This window comes from Alligator sinensis, unplaced genomic scaffold, assembly GCF_000455745.1.
Source record: "Alligator sinensis unplaced genomic scaffold, ASM45574v1 scaffold551_1, whole genome shotgun sequence".
NCBI lineage: Eukaryota > Metazoa > Chordata > Crocodylia > Alligatoridae > Alligator > Alligator sinensis.
Window position 1 is genome coordinate 267,652 of NW_005842526.1, and position 12,563 is coordinate 280,214.

At 46.2% G+C, this 12,563-nt stretch overlaps 2 protein-coding genes across 7 annotated transcripts in view; one reads left to right on the top strand and one right to left on the bottom strand.

Moving 5' to 3' along the window:
* The window catches only part of LOC102375885 (carboxy-terminal domain RNA polymerase II polypeptide A small phosphatase 2), a 63,723-nt gene that overhangs the window by 50,282 nt on the left and 878 nt on the right, over positions 1-12,563 (bottom strand). Inside the window, exons 1-2 of one of the 3 annotated variants that reach the window (XM_025213380.1) lie at positions 6,850-6,953; positions 4,426-4,482 (exon numbers count right to left, since the gene is read on the bottom strand). The exons of the other annotated variants lie outside the window; for them this stretch is intronic. Coding sequence (XP_025069165.1) covers positions 4,426-4,482; positions 6,850-6,938 — 146 coding nt within the window. The 5' untranslated portion in view covers positions 6,939-6,953. Of the gene's footprint in view, positions 1-4,425; positions 4,483-6,849; positions 6,954-12,563 lie in introns of those variants that run through there. 3 annotated transcript variants of the gene reach the window in all.
* The window catches only part of HIGD1C (HIG1 hypoxia inducible domain family member 1C), a 30,232-nt gene that overhangs the window by 9,455 nt on the left and 8,214 nt on the right, over positions 1-12,563 (top strand). For 2 of the 4 annotated variants that reach the window (XM_025213383.1, XM_025213387.1), the window contains exon 1: positions 6,952-8,715. The exons of 1 other annotated variant lie outside the window; for it this stretch is intronic. The gene's annotated coding sequence lies outside the window, so the exon portion shown is untranslated. Of the gene's footprint in view, positions 1-6,951; positions 8,716-9,128; positions 9,147-12,563 lie in introns of those variants that run through there. One more of the 4 variants, XM_025213385.1, reaches the window with a different exon arrangement.

Genomic DNA, 12,563 nt, shown 5'->3' on the forward strand with positions numbered 1-12,563 from the left:
AGCTCAGGCAGGCAGGACATGGCTGGGGGTGTTGTTCAGGTGCTAAATATCCGAGGAACGCTTTGTTTCTCAGTCATCCCATACCTGAGTTAGGACAGATTCAGGGAATGCTAGGGCCTGAGCAGCATTTTTTTTTTTTTTTTTTTTTTACGGCTTTGCTATTCTATGCACCCAGCTTGTAGTTTATTCATTCTTACTATGCTTTGCATTTAAATATAATTTTGGAAAAGCTAAAGGACAAGGGCTCATTAAATATTAATTATACCAGCAACAAAAGTTACCATCTTGTCAACAGTGTTTGCCTTAGACAGAATGCTCCGTTTCTTTTAACTGGAAATATTTCCTCTCCAGACAGATGGAAGGCAACTGCCTTTAACAGAATCTGTTTGAGAATCAGTTTATTCCTTTATTTACATATGCATAATTGTTATGGCTGTTTTTCCTCTAAAAAACAAGTCAGACCTTGTCATATAAATAACGACTTCTTTGTAGCCATAAAAGAATTAATAATTCATCTATCAAAGCAAGTCTACTTTAGAATGGGAGCCAAGAGGGAAAAGAAAGGATGGGGGAAAAAAGCTGCTGGCCACCCTGAGCAGCAAAGATTGATTAGCTTTCCCAAGCCAAGTACAAATTCTATAGTAATGGTGCTGTAATCAGGCACCGAGAGCGGTAAAATAATGCCTCCCCACAAAGGGAAAGTGCTAAGGAAGACAGCAGAGTCTTGTTTAACTTATAAAATGTTCTACATGTTACGGGTCTGATTTGGTGAATTTTTCAACAGCTCTGGGTGGGGAGGTAGGGATGATGGCAACTCTAGTCTACCAGCATCTGATTGTTATGAGTTATATCTCAGCTATGCTGGGAACTGCATGAGAAAGCAATATAACAGTCGCCGTCCTGAAGAGCTCGCAGTCTAGGAGGTACAGAGATGATAAAGGGGCCTGACTCTCTGTCATGACACACCTAGGGCATTTGAAGAACTGCTCCCAGATCGGAATCATGAAAGCTGAACTTGATTCAACGTCCCCGACAATGGGAGAGTGACAAAGTCAGATTAATGGGGGAGGAAGGTCATTTCAGGGGCTGTATTTGGCAGCAAGGGAAAGCTGCCAAAGCTGTATGTCAGACTTCGCATTTCTACTGCTCAGGAATGTACAGATAACTTAGGTCAGAGCATTGCCCTGCAGGGGAACCGCGGAGCCTGCACCACTTGGGGCAGAAGCTGGGCAAAGTGTATGTTGAAATTGGCACTAGGAAATATGGACATTACGAGTTCAACCTTATTGCCTGCCTGAAGCTGAAATCAAACTGACTGAATCAGTGAAACAGGAGGTGGAAACAGACCCACATCTCAGCTACTTCATACCTCAAGGACGGCGGTGGAAGTGAAATAATAGATGCTGAATGGTGGGGTCTTGTGCAAAGTCTAGGCTTTATCAGTGACTCGGTCTCTTCCCATTGCTTATCCAGAAAGGAACATTTGGGCATGGGGGAGGGGAGATGCATTTGCAGTCACCAAACACCAATAATGAGAGGCTTTCTTGGGGCAGCCGAGGAGATTGGCGGATATTAGACTCAGGATTCTCTAGTTAAAAGCCTTGGAAATTCTTCAGGGGTTGCTGTGAAACAAGAGTGATCCCCTGGGAATGACAGAGGAGCTCTCTGTGCTGAGTGCCGAGGAGCTCTACCTCTTGAGGGCCCCTTTTGCTACAAGGGAGTCAGATGTTTAGTTTCATCTCTTGAAAGTCTGGACTCGCCACACATTTTACTGTTACAGACCGAAAGGGAAAAAACAAGGAGGAAAAATTGTAGAAAGCACTGTGGTTAAATAACCTTTACCACTAGCAACTCCGTGCCTCCAAGAAATAGCTTGTTCCCAACATGGATAAACAGGGTTTGTCTGCCCACTCTCTGGGAGGGACGTGGAGTTGAACTGGGGGTGGCGGTGGAAGGTAACTAAAACCAAAGTGGAACTGTAAAAATTGCAAAGCCTGTTTTTCTTCAGAGATACAGGGCGCTTGGTATGAAATGCTGTGCGAGTGCATATTCACGTAAGGGGTCTGTGCTGGGTTTACAATCTATAGCATCTCTCTGCTTTACGTAAATACTGATGTTTTGCTTTTGGTGATCCCTGGTTACTCAGACTTTGACAGCTCCCCCTAACACCCAGAGCAAACTCACAGCAAAGAATGCAGAAATGTGGATCCCCTACTTTGAGTAACATTAAAAAGCTCAGCATGCCTTCCTCCCCAAACAAAGGTATTTTGTTAAGGATAGTGCTTCTTAGTCTCTCTCCTCTGCTTTAGCATGGATGCTGGAGGATGGTTGCACACCTGAACGAACGGTTAAACAGACAAATGCAAGAGGCTTAAACCTGCCTCTGCCTGGGTAAGCTTTTGGTTTCCTCCCCCAGAATCACGGACCCAGCAAACTGTCACAATAACACTATTTCTGCAGATTTGCTTTTCCTGCGGATGAAAAAAACTAAACTACTTTGGTGGAGAAAAAAACTTCAAGCGTTGCATCACATTTTCCAAGGCCTCAAATCATCCTTCAAACTTACAGCTCCAATGGTATATACATTGAAAAACCAGAGCGCACGCTCATAATGCAGAGTCAGAATGTGACAGGTGCAAATGCTCTACAAAAACCCGGCGCGATTTTTACTTTACATTTTCCTTCCATGTCATGTCTCACTTGATGCACTGGGGAGAGCTTCCAGCTCAGCGTGCCTTTTTGTTATGTAAAAATGTTGGACTTAGGGGTGTTTTACTTGGAGGGAAATATGCTGTGGATTCCAGCCTAAAAGGATTTAGGAAGCGAAGAGCCAAGTCATTATTTCCTTATATTTTTAGGAAACTGACAGAACCCCCGAGATTGTCAGCTGTGCTTTTTGTGCAGGTTTCTGACTCGCATTTAGGAATTCCACCGAGACCTCCAAACTCATCCCAGCTATGATCTTAGCCACCCAGGAGGGTCCCCTGCTAAAGCATCTTGCCAGTACAAACAGCTTGTTTGTTCCCATCAGTCACTCACTCTTACCTAACTTCTTGCCTCTCTCACCACTGGCTGCGGGTCAAGAAGAAAATCAAAGCTAAAGAATCGAGGATAATAGAAACTGCATATATACGAGGGATGGAAGGAGGCAGAACTGCACTCCACGTGTGAAGCTGACTGGCACGATTGCTTATGGCTCCAGTGTTTTCTGCCACGGAGCTCAGACCCTCTTGGCCACGGCTCCGTTTCTCTTGGAGTGGTATTTTGACAGAACGCCCCGCTGTCATTTACTGTCAGCCCTGTCTTAATGTGTTCATTGTTTCGCTAGAAACCTCTTGCAGAGCTGGAGTGCATTCTGGGTGAAACATCTTGTGGAAAAAGAAAACATTTCCCAGTTGAAGAGAATACATTCAATGTGCAGTAACAGCAGCAGCAAGAGAACTGGGGAGGGAAGGCGGGGGAAGCAATATTGCTTCTCTTGCCTCTAATACTGCACTAATAATAAGGTGCATTATGAAAGGACTGTGGCCCTCAGAAATGTCAGGTACGGCCCACTGGCAGAGGTAGGCAAGCAGACAGGGTGGAGCAACGATCTGAATCAATATTACAACCTTTTCCTACATTCCTAACTGGGTCTGTTTTTCAGCAGTCTCCTTCTTTAGCCAGTTAGGTGTGGTCCTCCGGCTCTGACAAGTGGCCAGTGAGATGGATGACTGGACAAAGTGACAGCAACATATGTGGGGGTGCCCAATATCAGTAGAGAAAGGTGACGTCTGATCACCAGTGCCTTCACTGCTCTCTTCTTCCCATTACTGAACTGCCCGAAACCCTGGATTCTTCTCAAGTATCCACCACCCACAGGTTAAGGTGGCCTCATGCTCTTGGCTGTTGAAGATCTCTTTGAAGTCAAGTACGGGTGAAGAAAGTCCCTTAAGTGTAACAATCCCTGGGGACAGACCAAGGAAGGAATCAATCTGCATGAAGATTTCTACCCGGACCACCCCTTGACAGGAGATTTTTATTTCAACCAGTGGTAGAAGAGTAACCAGTCTGCTCACAGCTTTGCCTTACCTCTGTGCTCCTACTGCTGATTTTCAAATTGAGGCAGAAAGCGGGATATATTTGCACGTTATCAACTAAATCAGAGATGTATAGCGTGAGCTTTCGTAAGCAGAGGGCACACTTCATCCAATGCAGGCAAGGGAGTGCAGAAAATAGAAAGTCATGATTAGAGTACAAAGCGTAGGGAAGGGGGGAGGAAAAAAGGGGGGGCATTACTGAGAGGGGCAAATTGAGGTCACTGAGGGTTAACTCTGGATGGTGCTCTCTCAATCCAGGGGTGAAGAGAGACAAGGGAAGCTGCTTTGGCCCCCGACTCAGGCTCCCCTATGTTTTTTTTACTGAGATAGGATGCTTCTTTCTTACCGTCTGCTGTATTTTAATTCCCCCACGCTGGGCCCGTGATTGAGCTTGCTTTGACACCTAAAAAAATAAGGACAGTTTGAGGAATGGAGATGCTGGCAGGACAAATCAAACTGGCAGCACAGCTTTTGGCTGAACACAACAAACATTTGCAAACTCCAAACTGAATGAAGAACAGGCCTTGGATTGGGAGCGGGCAGAACTGTACAACGATGCTGCTCTAGGGGCTGGAGTGGCAAGGGGGACTAGAGGGGCTGGAAGCAACACGCTGAAATAGGTGGGAATCATGAAAGACAGCTGGGAGGAGGCTTTGAGAGGCGATGAGAAGTTCTGTTTTCCTGCATTTAGGAAGGCCGTCGTACTCTCTTTCTTTCCAACAAGCTTTAAGGAAATAAATCAAGGGGAACAAGCCACTTCCTCCCTCCCTAAAAAAAGAAAACTTGACTTCCTCCAAGCAATCAGCAGCACTTCTTCCACGCAATGAGCTGTGCACGCTGCAACGCCGAATAACTGTGCGGGTACCTCGCTTCTTGAGGCTAAACCAACAGGACACTTGCAAATGTGATGACACGTCTGTGAATTTCACAGATATGTCCTTATCCCATTTAAGATTCTGCCTCCAATGGAAAACAAGGCACAAGGTTGTGAGACACTTTCATGCTATAAAAACACCTTCTGACAGCACGTTGCCTGGGGTCACGCTCTCCAGGTCATTGCCATGGCCCTCAGTCTCCTTCCCAAATGCATCCTGAGAGTTGTTTAAAAAGAAACAAACCCCCCCCAGGAAGCCCTAAAGTATCCTTGAGATGAGCTGAAATGTTGAAGGGAACATTTGGATTTTCCTCTGCCCACCAAAAACAGCTGAAGTCAAAACAAGGAAAAAGGCGTTGGCTCTCTCTAACTCCCTCCTCCCTATTTTAAAGAAATGTATGCTTCGGCTTCTGGCTTCAGGAAATCTGAGTTTCTATTGTTCTTGGCTCTCTTCTAGAAGGCCATACTACTCGATTCGCTGCTAGAGTGAAATCCTTTTCGCTAATCACAAAAGAGAACGATCTTTCCTTTTTCCTGCTCCAGAAATGGCCACTTCAGTTGGACTTTTATTTTTTTTTCCTCTTTTTTCCTTTTTTAGTAGAATCACCTACTGTTGCTTCCTACCCTGCATCACATGGAATTGGGGCCGAGCTTGTTTTCTTTAGCCTTTAGTCAATGCAGAAAACGTCTCTGGGCCTTAACGAATAAAACACACCGAAGAGCAAATATGGGCTCTTTGCGCACACGCACACCGGGACGTAGAAGAGATGAAGACGTCTCTCCTTCCTTCAGCCTCGCGACCGAGATGCTCTCGCATTGCACAGGCATGGGATGCTCCCAAGACCCTGTACCAGTGCGAGCCGTCTTTTGTTCATCCCCGCCAGCGTGCAGAGAAATAACCTGCAGTGGGATCAGTTTGTGAATCGGGCTTGGCGCAGTGGCAAGCGCCTGAGAGGCAGCGAACCGGCTTTTGTGATAGCCCCTGTGCTAGGGAGGGCGAAGAATTGCAGAAATGAAAACAATGCAGGAGGCCCCTCTCCCCCTTTTCCCGCCTCCTTCTTTCCCGCCTCCTTTCTGTTTTGCTTTCTCTGTTTCTGAATGAATCCCCCCCTACACACATGCACGCACGCACACACACACACACATATATACACCTCTTTCCGCCCCTTGCTCAGGCCCCAATGCTGGTGCCTCTTTCTTGGAAGTGCGCTGCATGCCAGTTGGAGGCCAGTGTGGGGAGGGGAAGCAGCAAGGGGAGGGGGCAGAGGGAGACAGCTTTCCTGCAAATCACATGATTACCCAGCTTATATAAATCACAGCTTGTTTTTCTCCATTGCCAGGGATTTAAAGGCACAGGGTTTCTTTTTCCAGGAGGATTCCGGTTGAGCCATTTCAAAACCGAGGCCTCAACCTGGATGCCAGGTCTTGACAAGGAGAGGCTCCCTTAAGACAATCTGCACACATGAGATTAAGCCAGTGATATGCTATGTCTGATGGAAAGTTGTGTCAAAAAATAAATAAACGTATCTTAGAGTGCAGCACACGCTACCTAAGGGCAAATGCAGCTGCCTCGGTGGCAAGCGATGATAACCAGTGAACATATGTATGCTGGTACCAAGGAGGAAGAAAATCGTAGCCACAGGAAAAGCGCCATAGGAACTGAAGGTCAACCCAGACCAGGCATGGCCTCGATTTGGACGAGCCACATGCAGAGAAGTGCATCAGCTCATCTATCCTGAAAGCATGAAGCTTCATGCTCATCGTCATGAAAAGCTCATCTTCATGAAAGCATGAAGCATCTATCCTGAAAGCATGAGTCAGTCTCGCCAGTCGTCCAACCTCATCCAACCTGATCTTTAGACCATTAAACCATCTTCTGCAGATGGTGACACTTACTGGAGGAAGAACAGGAGCTCGCTATGGACGGAAGAGCTGGGAGGTTGTTGGTTGCAGAAGTGCAGTGTAAGGCCAAGGAAAGTCGCCATCCTAGAGGAAGGAGTTTACCTTACAGGCTCTTGGGACAGCTTCAGAAACTGGGGGTAAGCTCCTGCTTATCTTACCGGGCAGGATGACCCCCCTCTTTCTGTGGGACCTGCATACATCCATCCTAAAAGTCCCCCCGCTTTGCTGACCTGTGGGTGAGGACTCAGGAAGAGGCCTTCATAGAAAGCTGGGAACTCTCTCTCCAGTTACCACGCGCGCTTCAGAACAGACTCCAGACGCTGCCAGGTTGCCACAACAAAATGACAATCAACTATTTCTTTAAATAGGACCAAGCCAAATACTGAGAAGGATCAACTGCTTAATAGTGGCCGAAAAAATCTACAGCATTTTTCACCAAGGGTAATTTTTTAAAAATTTTATGCATATAAATCATTCCTTTTATACAAAGAAGGACTGAATGCCGATGTTGAAATCATCCTCTCATAAATCTAAGGAGAATGCATTGCTGCAACTGTACTGAATTAAAACCAGCAAGAGGAAGAAGATGCTTGATACAATAAATGATTGTATGCAACACTTCACAATATCTGACACTCATAATGAAGCAGCAGGGCTCCAGGTACCTGCCAGGGCTTCAGAGAACATGGTAGACTGGGAGAGGGGAAAACCAGCAAGCTTAAAAAGCACACCAAGAAATAGTATTTTACGCATTTAAAACAGTCCTTTTTCAGCTATAAAGGTTCACAGTGCTCTGAAATATGGGATGTAACATCCTTTCCTTCAATTAGTTCTTCTTTCTCTGCTAGACTATCATTGAGGTAGGATATATAAAACTCCAGGTTAGATTTCAACCTGTAGTAAGACACTTCTCCTTTGGCTTTGCTGTAATTGTACCTGCTTCCTCGAGGGCTCAATCTGTACTATAATATTTTCAATATTGTAAAGAAAAAGCTACATACGCAGCACGGGGACAGTGCAAGCATTTGCCATAGAGAATATGCCACTCTAAAAAAGGGATTCACTGTAAATTTCCTGTGGGTTGGAAAGAAAAGCCCAGTCCTGTACCACTATGAGCTTGCTGCCAACGCGGAGTTTTGTTAAAAGATCTGGCGGATCGCAGACAGACAGGAGCCATTTGCAAGAGCGTGGAGATACGTTCTGGGAGAGAAGTGATGTTGACTGAGAACGGGAGCATCTGATTTTACATCCATTTAAACTTTCTCATTCTAAACTTACGCCTACGAACCGATTCTTTGGAAGGCTTCTGTGTGCTATGAATGGTGCTAGATCTCAGGAGAGATTTGGCTGGTTCTGCTTGTTTCCCATATGCAAACTGTTTCTTGCGCAGGGTTGTAACCTTCAGTCTCCAAATATTTTGCTACTCCTAAGCAACTACCTTATCCACCTGCGTGTGATAGCTGCTACGGGTTGTAAAACGTGACAGCTTGGTTGTTTACAGGTGCCAGCCACAACGGTCGGCTTGCAAGGACTGCACACTCTTGGTTTATAAGCCTGGTTCCCAAAGAAAAACTGCTCAAGGCAGCAGCAGAGTGAGGACTGACCCAGATTGACACACCACTAATGGATTTAAAAATCATGTGTGACGAATCCCTCTCTGGTGAAAGCAACCACATAATGCTTTGTGCCCTGAATTCCTCTCTGGTGAAATTCCACTAAATCAAACGAGTTGCACCAGAAAGGCTGATGAGGAAGGAGGCGAGTGAAAGAAAGCAGGAGAGGCTGACAGCGTGCAAATATATGGGGAAAAAGCGGTGCGAATCTGTGCGCGCCCAGGCGGAGCACGGTGGATATGTATGGGTAAGGGAAGTGATGCGATTGTGTTGCTATATGTGATCCAGGGCATGTGCATGCGTGTTGCCAGATACCGCGTTTGAATGCGTGCAGCAGGTGGGCAGGAATGAGCGGGGAGGGACTGCTTCCTGGGAAGAAAGGAGGCACAGCTGCCCTGCAGGAAGTTTTGAATAGCAATGACAGGCATTGGCTGGGAGCTACAGCTGATTTCACTTTGCCTAGCTAAAGAGATGTCGCTAAGGCAATTGCAACAGCATTTCCAGTGAACCTGCTTTGCTTGGTGAATAAACAACATTAGAAACTTATGACAGCAACAAACTTCTCCATTTCCATATTTGGACCTAAAAAATCTGATTAAGCACACATTACAGAATTCAGGAGAACTGACATGTATATGAGGCGGCCAGGCTGTCATCAGCATTATTTATGCTTATCAGGTGCCTTTCCCCCTTCCCTTTTTTTAAAATATATTAGCAAACTGGGATTCTGCACGTCACATTTTCTTGACCAAATTAAGTTTTCCCCTCCTGTCCCTCCACTTGGAAAACTGAGTGCATTTTTCATTCAGCATTTTTTTTTCCCCCCAGTGCACTAGGTTTAGAAGAAATATCACATGGACATGCCCAGTCGACATGGCCATCCTGAAATGGGCAGCATCAAGTTGCTATTTGTAATGCAGTTTCTCTCTATTTGTAACAGCTCCTGGGAATTTGGAATTGCAACAGTGCAATGCAGAGGTCTCTTCCAAACTGTATAAGCTTACAGAGTTGTTACCGTGTGGCTGCATATAAAGGCACTTGAGAAGGGGTGACAGAGATAGGTGCACACACTGGTCTTTTGCTTGGATGTAGCTTGCACTTTCTGGGGCACACAACCTTTTTTATTTGGGCCTGATGCATGCTGGAATCCCAGCACCGTACTTGAAAATAATCACGGAAGATTTTGCTTCTTTTTACCAAAAGAATCACACGCACATCACAAACAGGTACTCGGATACTCTGGTAATCACAGGGACCATATGCCAACTTGGCTAGAATGCTGCTAAACAATACCTGTGAGAAGTTCGGACATTTCTGTACTTTTACTTCTTTAAAGTAAATGCTGCCGACAACACAGTCAATAGTTGTAAGGCGGAATCAGATACTAGGCAACCCCCGGCACGAGTGCCACAGCATGGCATGTGAAGCATTTTGCTTGGCACATGTGCTTCGGGGTGGACAGCAGGGAAGGGGCTGGGACTCCATTGCCACCACAAGGATCAGGCCCCTTGCGGCTTCCCTGCCATCTGCCCTGGCATGCAAACATCTTACAAAGTTGAGGTTGTGGGTGTTTTTGGCGCTCAGCCCAAAAACACTGCCGACCCCTGTATTAAACTGTTTTTTCCTGTTCCTGCCCTTCTCAGTTGGCTTGTTTTCTTCCAATGCAAATCTTTTGGGTGGCCTTGTGTGTCAATACATGTTTTTATCCCAATTGTACCCCTAGGAGCTATTGCAATTCTTAAATATTAAGTGAATTTCCACTTCCTTTTTGCTCTCCTTTCTGATTTACATGCCTGTCTTATATTCAAATACAACTTGGTTTCATAACAAAGGTGCAAATAACGGGCTGAGTATGGCAGCAAGGTTTCTCAAACCTGCCTCGTCTCAGGTTTATCATTCTTTACTGTTGCTGCTTCAGAGCTCGGCAAAGCCTTGGCTTGGCTGCGTGGATTTGGAACGGTCAGATGAAGCTTGGGCAAACTCAGCAAAGCTCTCCGAGCCCATTTTTCTCCCGCTTTGCAACATGTCAACCCTTCCCACACTGGGCCTCTCTAAGAGAGAGACTGCCAACAACAGCAAATAAATCTGGTGGTGTTGTAATAAGGACAAGAGTCCAGGAGTGATTGTGCCACCAATTCGGCCCTATTGTATTTCCATTTCATTTCCTGGAAGGTTTTGGATTGGATCGGGAATCTGTGTCCTTGCCATCTCTTGGAGCTGCTTGGGAGGTGCGGGGGGGGGAAGGGGCATTAGTTTCATCTACAACCAGAATTACGGATTATTTTCTTTTGGATCCACGGACAGAGCTTTAGAAGCTAAATTGCACTGAGATAGGTTTGCACTTCCCACTTAAAAGGAGCTTTTTAATCCTCAATGCCCAACTTCAGGAACCTTTTAGATGCTTGCTCCCTAGATTACAGCCTCAGAATCCAGGGCTAGTCCTCTTCTCTGCTCCTCAACCGGTTTGTTTTGATGTCATGAGAATTACATAAAATGCCACCGACAAAGCCACAGTGGGTAAACAGATGAGACTGACACTCCATTTTTTTCCCCAAGTCTCTTTGGGAATGCAGTGCCACCTGCCGGACACCAGCCACTAAACCTAAGCTACCCAAAAACTTCCACTCCACCTCTGATCTGACTGGCAGGTCTCGGCTATTTTTCCCCTCTCAAATAATGACAGCTCTCCTCTTTTGGTACTGACCAGAAATTTCCAGCGGTGATCATAAAAATCAGTCTCTCTCTAAGGATCGTGCAATCTTTCCTGGCTGTCTTTAGTTCCCAGGAGAAAGCATCAAAGTCCCACCCACCTGGTCGGCTCGATCTTCTCATGTTCAAATACATCCCAGTGAATTTAAGTGCAGCATGTCCTGGATTGAAAGAAAAGGCACAATGGCTGAGCAGCACTTTCCGTTCCCATTGCCTTTAAATGAGCATATTGTGGAAGCGGTTCCAATACCTTTCATCTAAATTGCAGTAGCCACTTAAGGAGGCAAATCATTTTCTACCTTGGGAATTAGGAAAGACACCAGGATACATCGATACCCTGCTCCAAAACATTAGAACGAGGCTAAAGGGTTTTTAATGACTGCAAACAATCAGTAAATCTTATCCAAATCCAAAAAGGTAGCACATCCAGCTTCTCACTGCCCACAAGCATTATACCAAGAGACTGGATCCATACTTACTCAGAAGGATGAATGACACCTACTGAATAATCACCATCTCCGTTTCCTGTCGCACCCACGCTTATCCTGGTGGAAAGGTTCCCAATGGCGAGCTGGGAAGAACAGCTGAAATCACAGCATGTGGCAGTGCGGCAGCAGGTGTTCAGCTACTCCACGGAGTACTTTCTAGGAAGTCATAACAACAAGGAGAGCTCCTCTCAGTATCTGTGCTACCAAATTCCTCGACTTTCAGAGGATGAAGTTGTGAGAGCATATGGTTCCCAGGCACTGAATAAATATTTCATTAGTCTGAGGTGAGGATTCTCTTATTTGCAGGCTTCTGGCTTTACTCTGTGGCAGCTACTCCCCCTTCAGGACAGACAACCTCTTCCTCCCTGCCATCATCTCATTAGAAAATGCGGTTCGCTGCTTGGCGTTCTGCGTCCGGCTCGGAGGGGCGACGCGAGCCGAGCGACCGATGCGTCGGACAAACCCTTCCATGGAAAATCGGATGAAGTGAGCTGTTCCTCGTGCAAGTTTACACATCTGCGATTCAGTTATTCTGTAAGGTGCAACTCTGCCCTGCCTTTTGTTGCAGAGGGAGTTTTCCCTCGATGGGATTTCAATATGCACACACAAAAAATCAGTATTTGGATGGCAGGGGATGCTTGACAGCTGGGCGTTTGACTCGTGACCTAGCTGGGGGCTGGACTCGATGATCCTCCGGGGTCCCTTCCAGCCTGAATGTCTGTGAAATGTTCCTTGGGTTACCGCTCATGGAAATGTCTTCATTCAATGAACTTGGCTGTGTTTATTATTACGCTCAACCTTTTTTCAGCACCTTCCGGCATCCGGTCTCCGCTGAAGCAGCACAACATGAGGGAGCTTCCTTCGGCTACTGCCGTGTGTCCTGCTGGAGGGGGCCCTG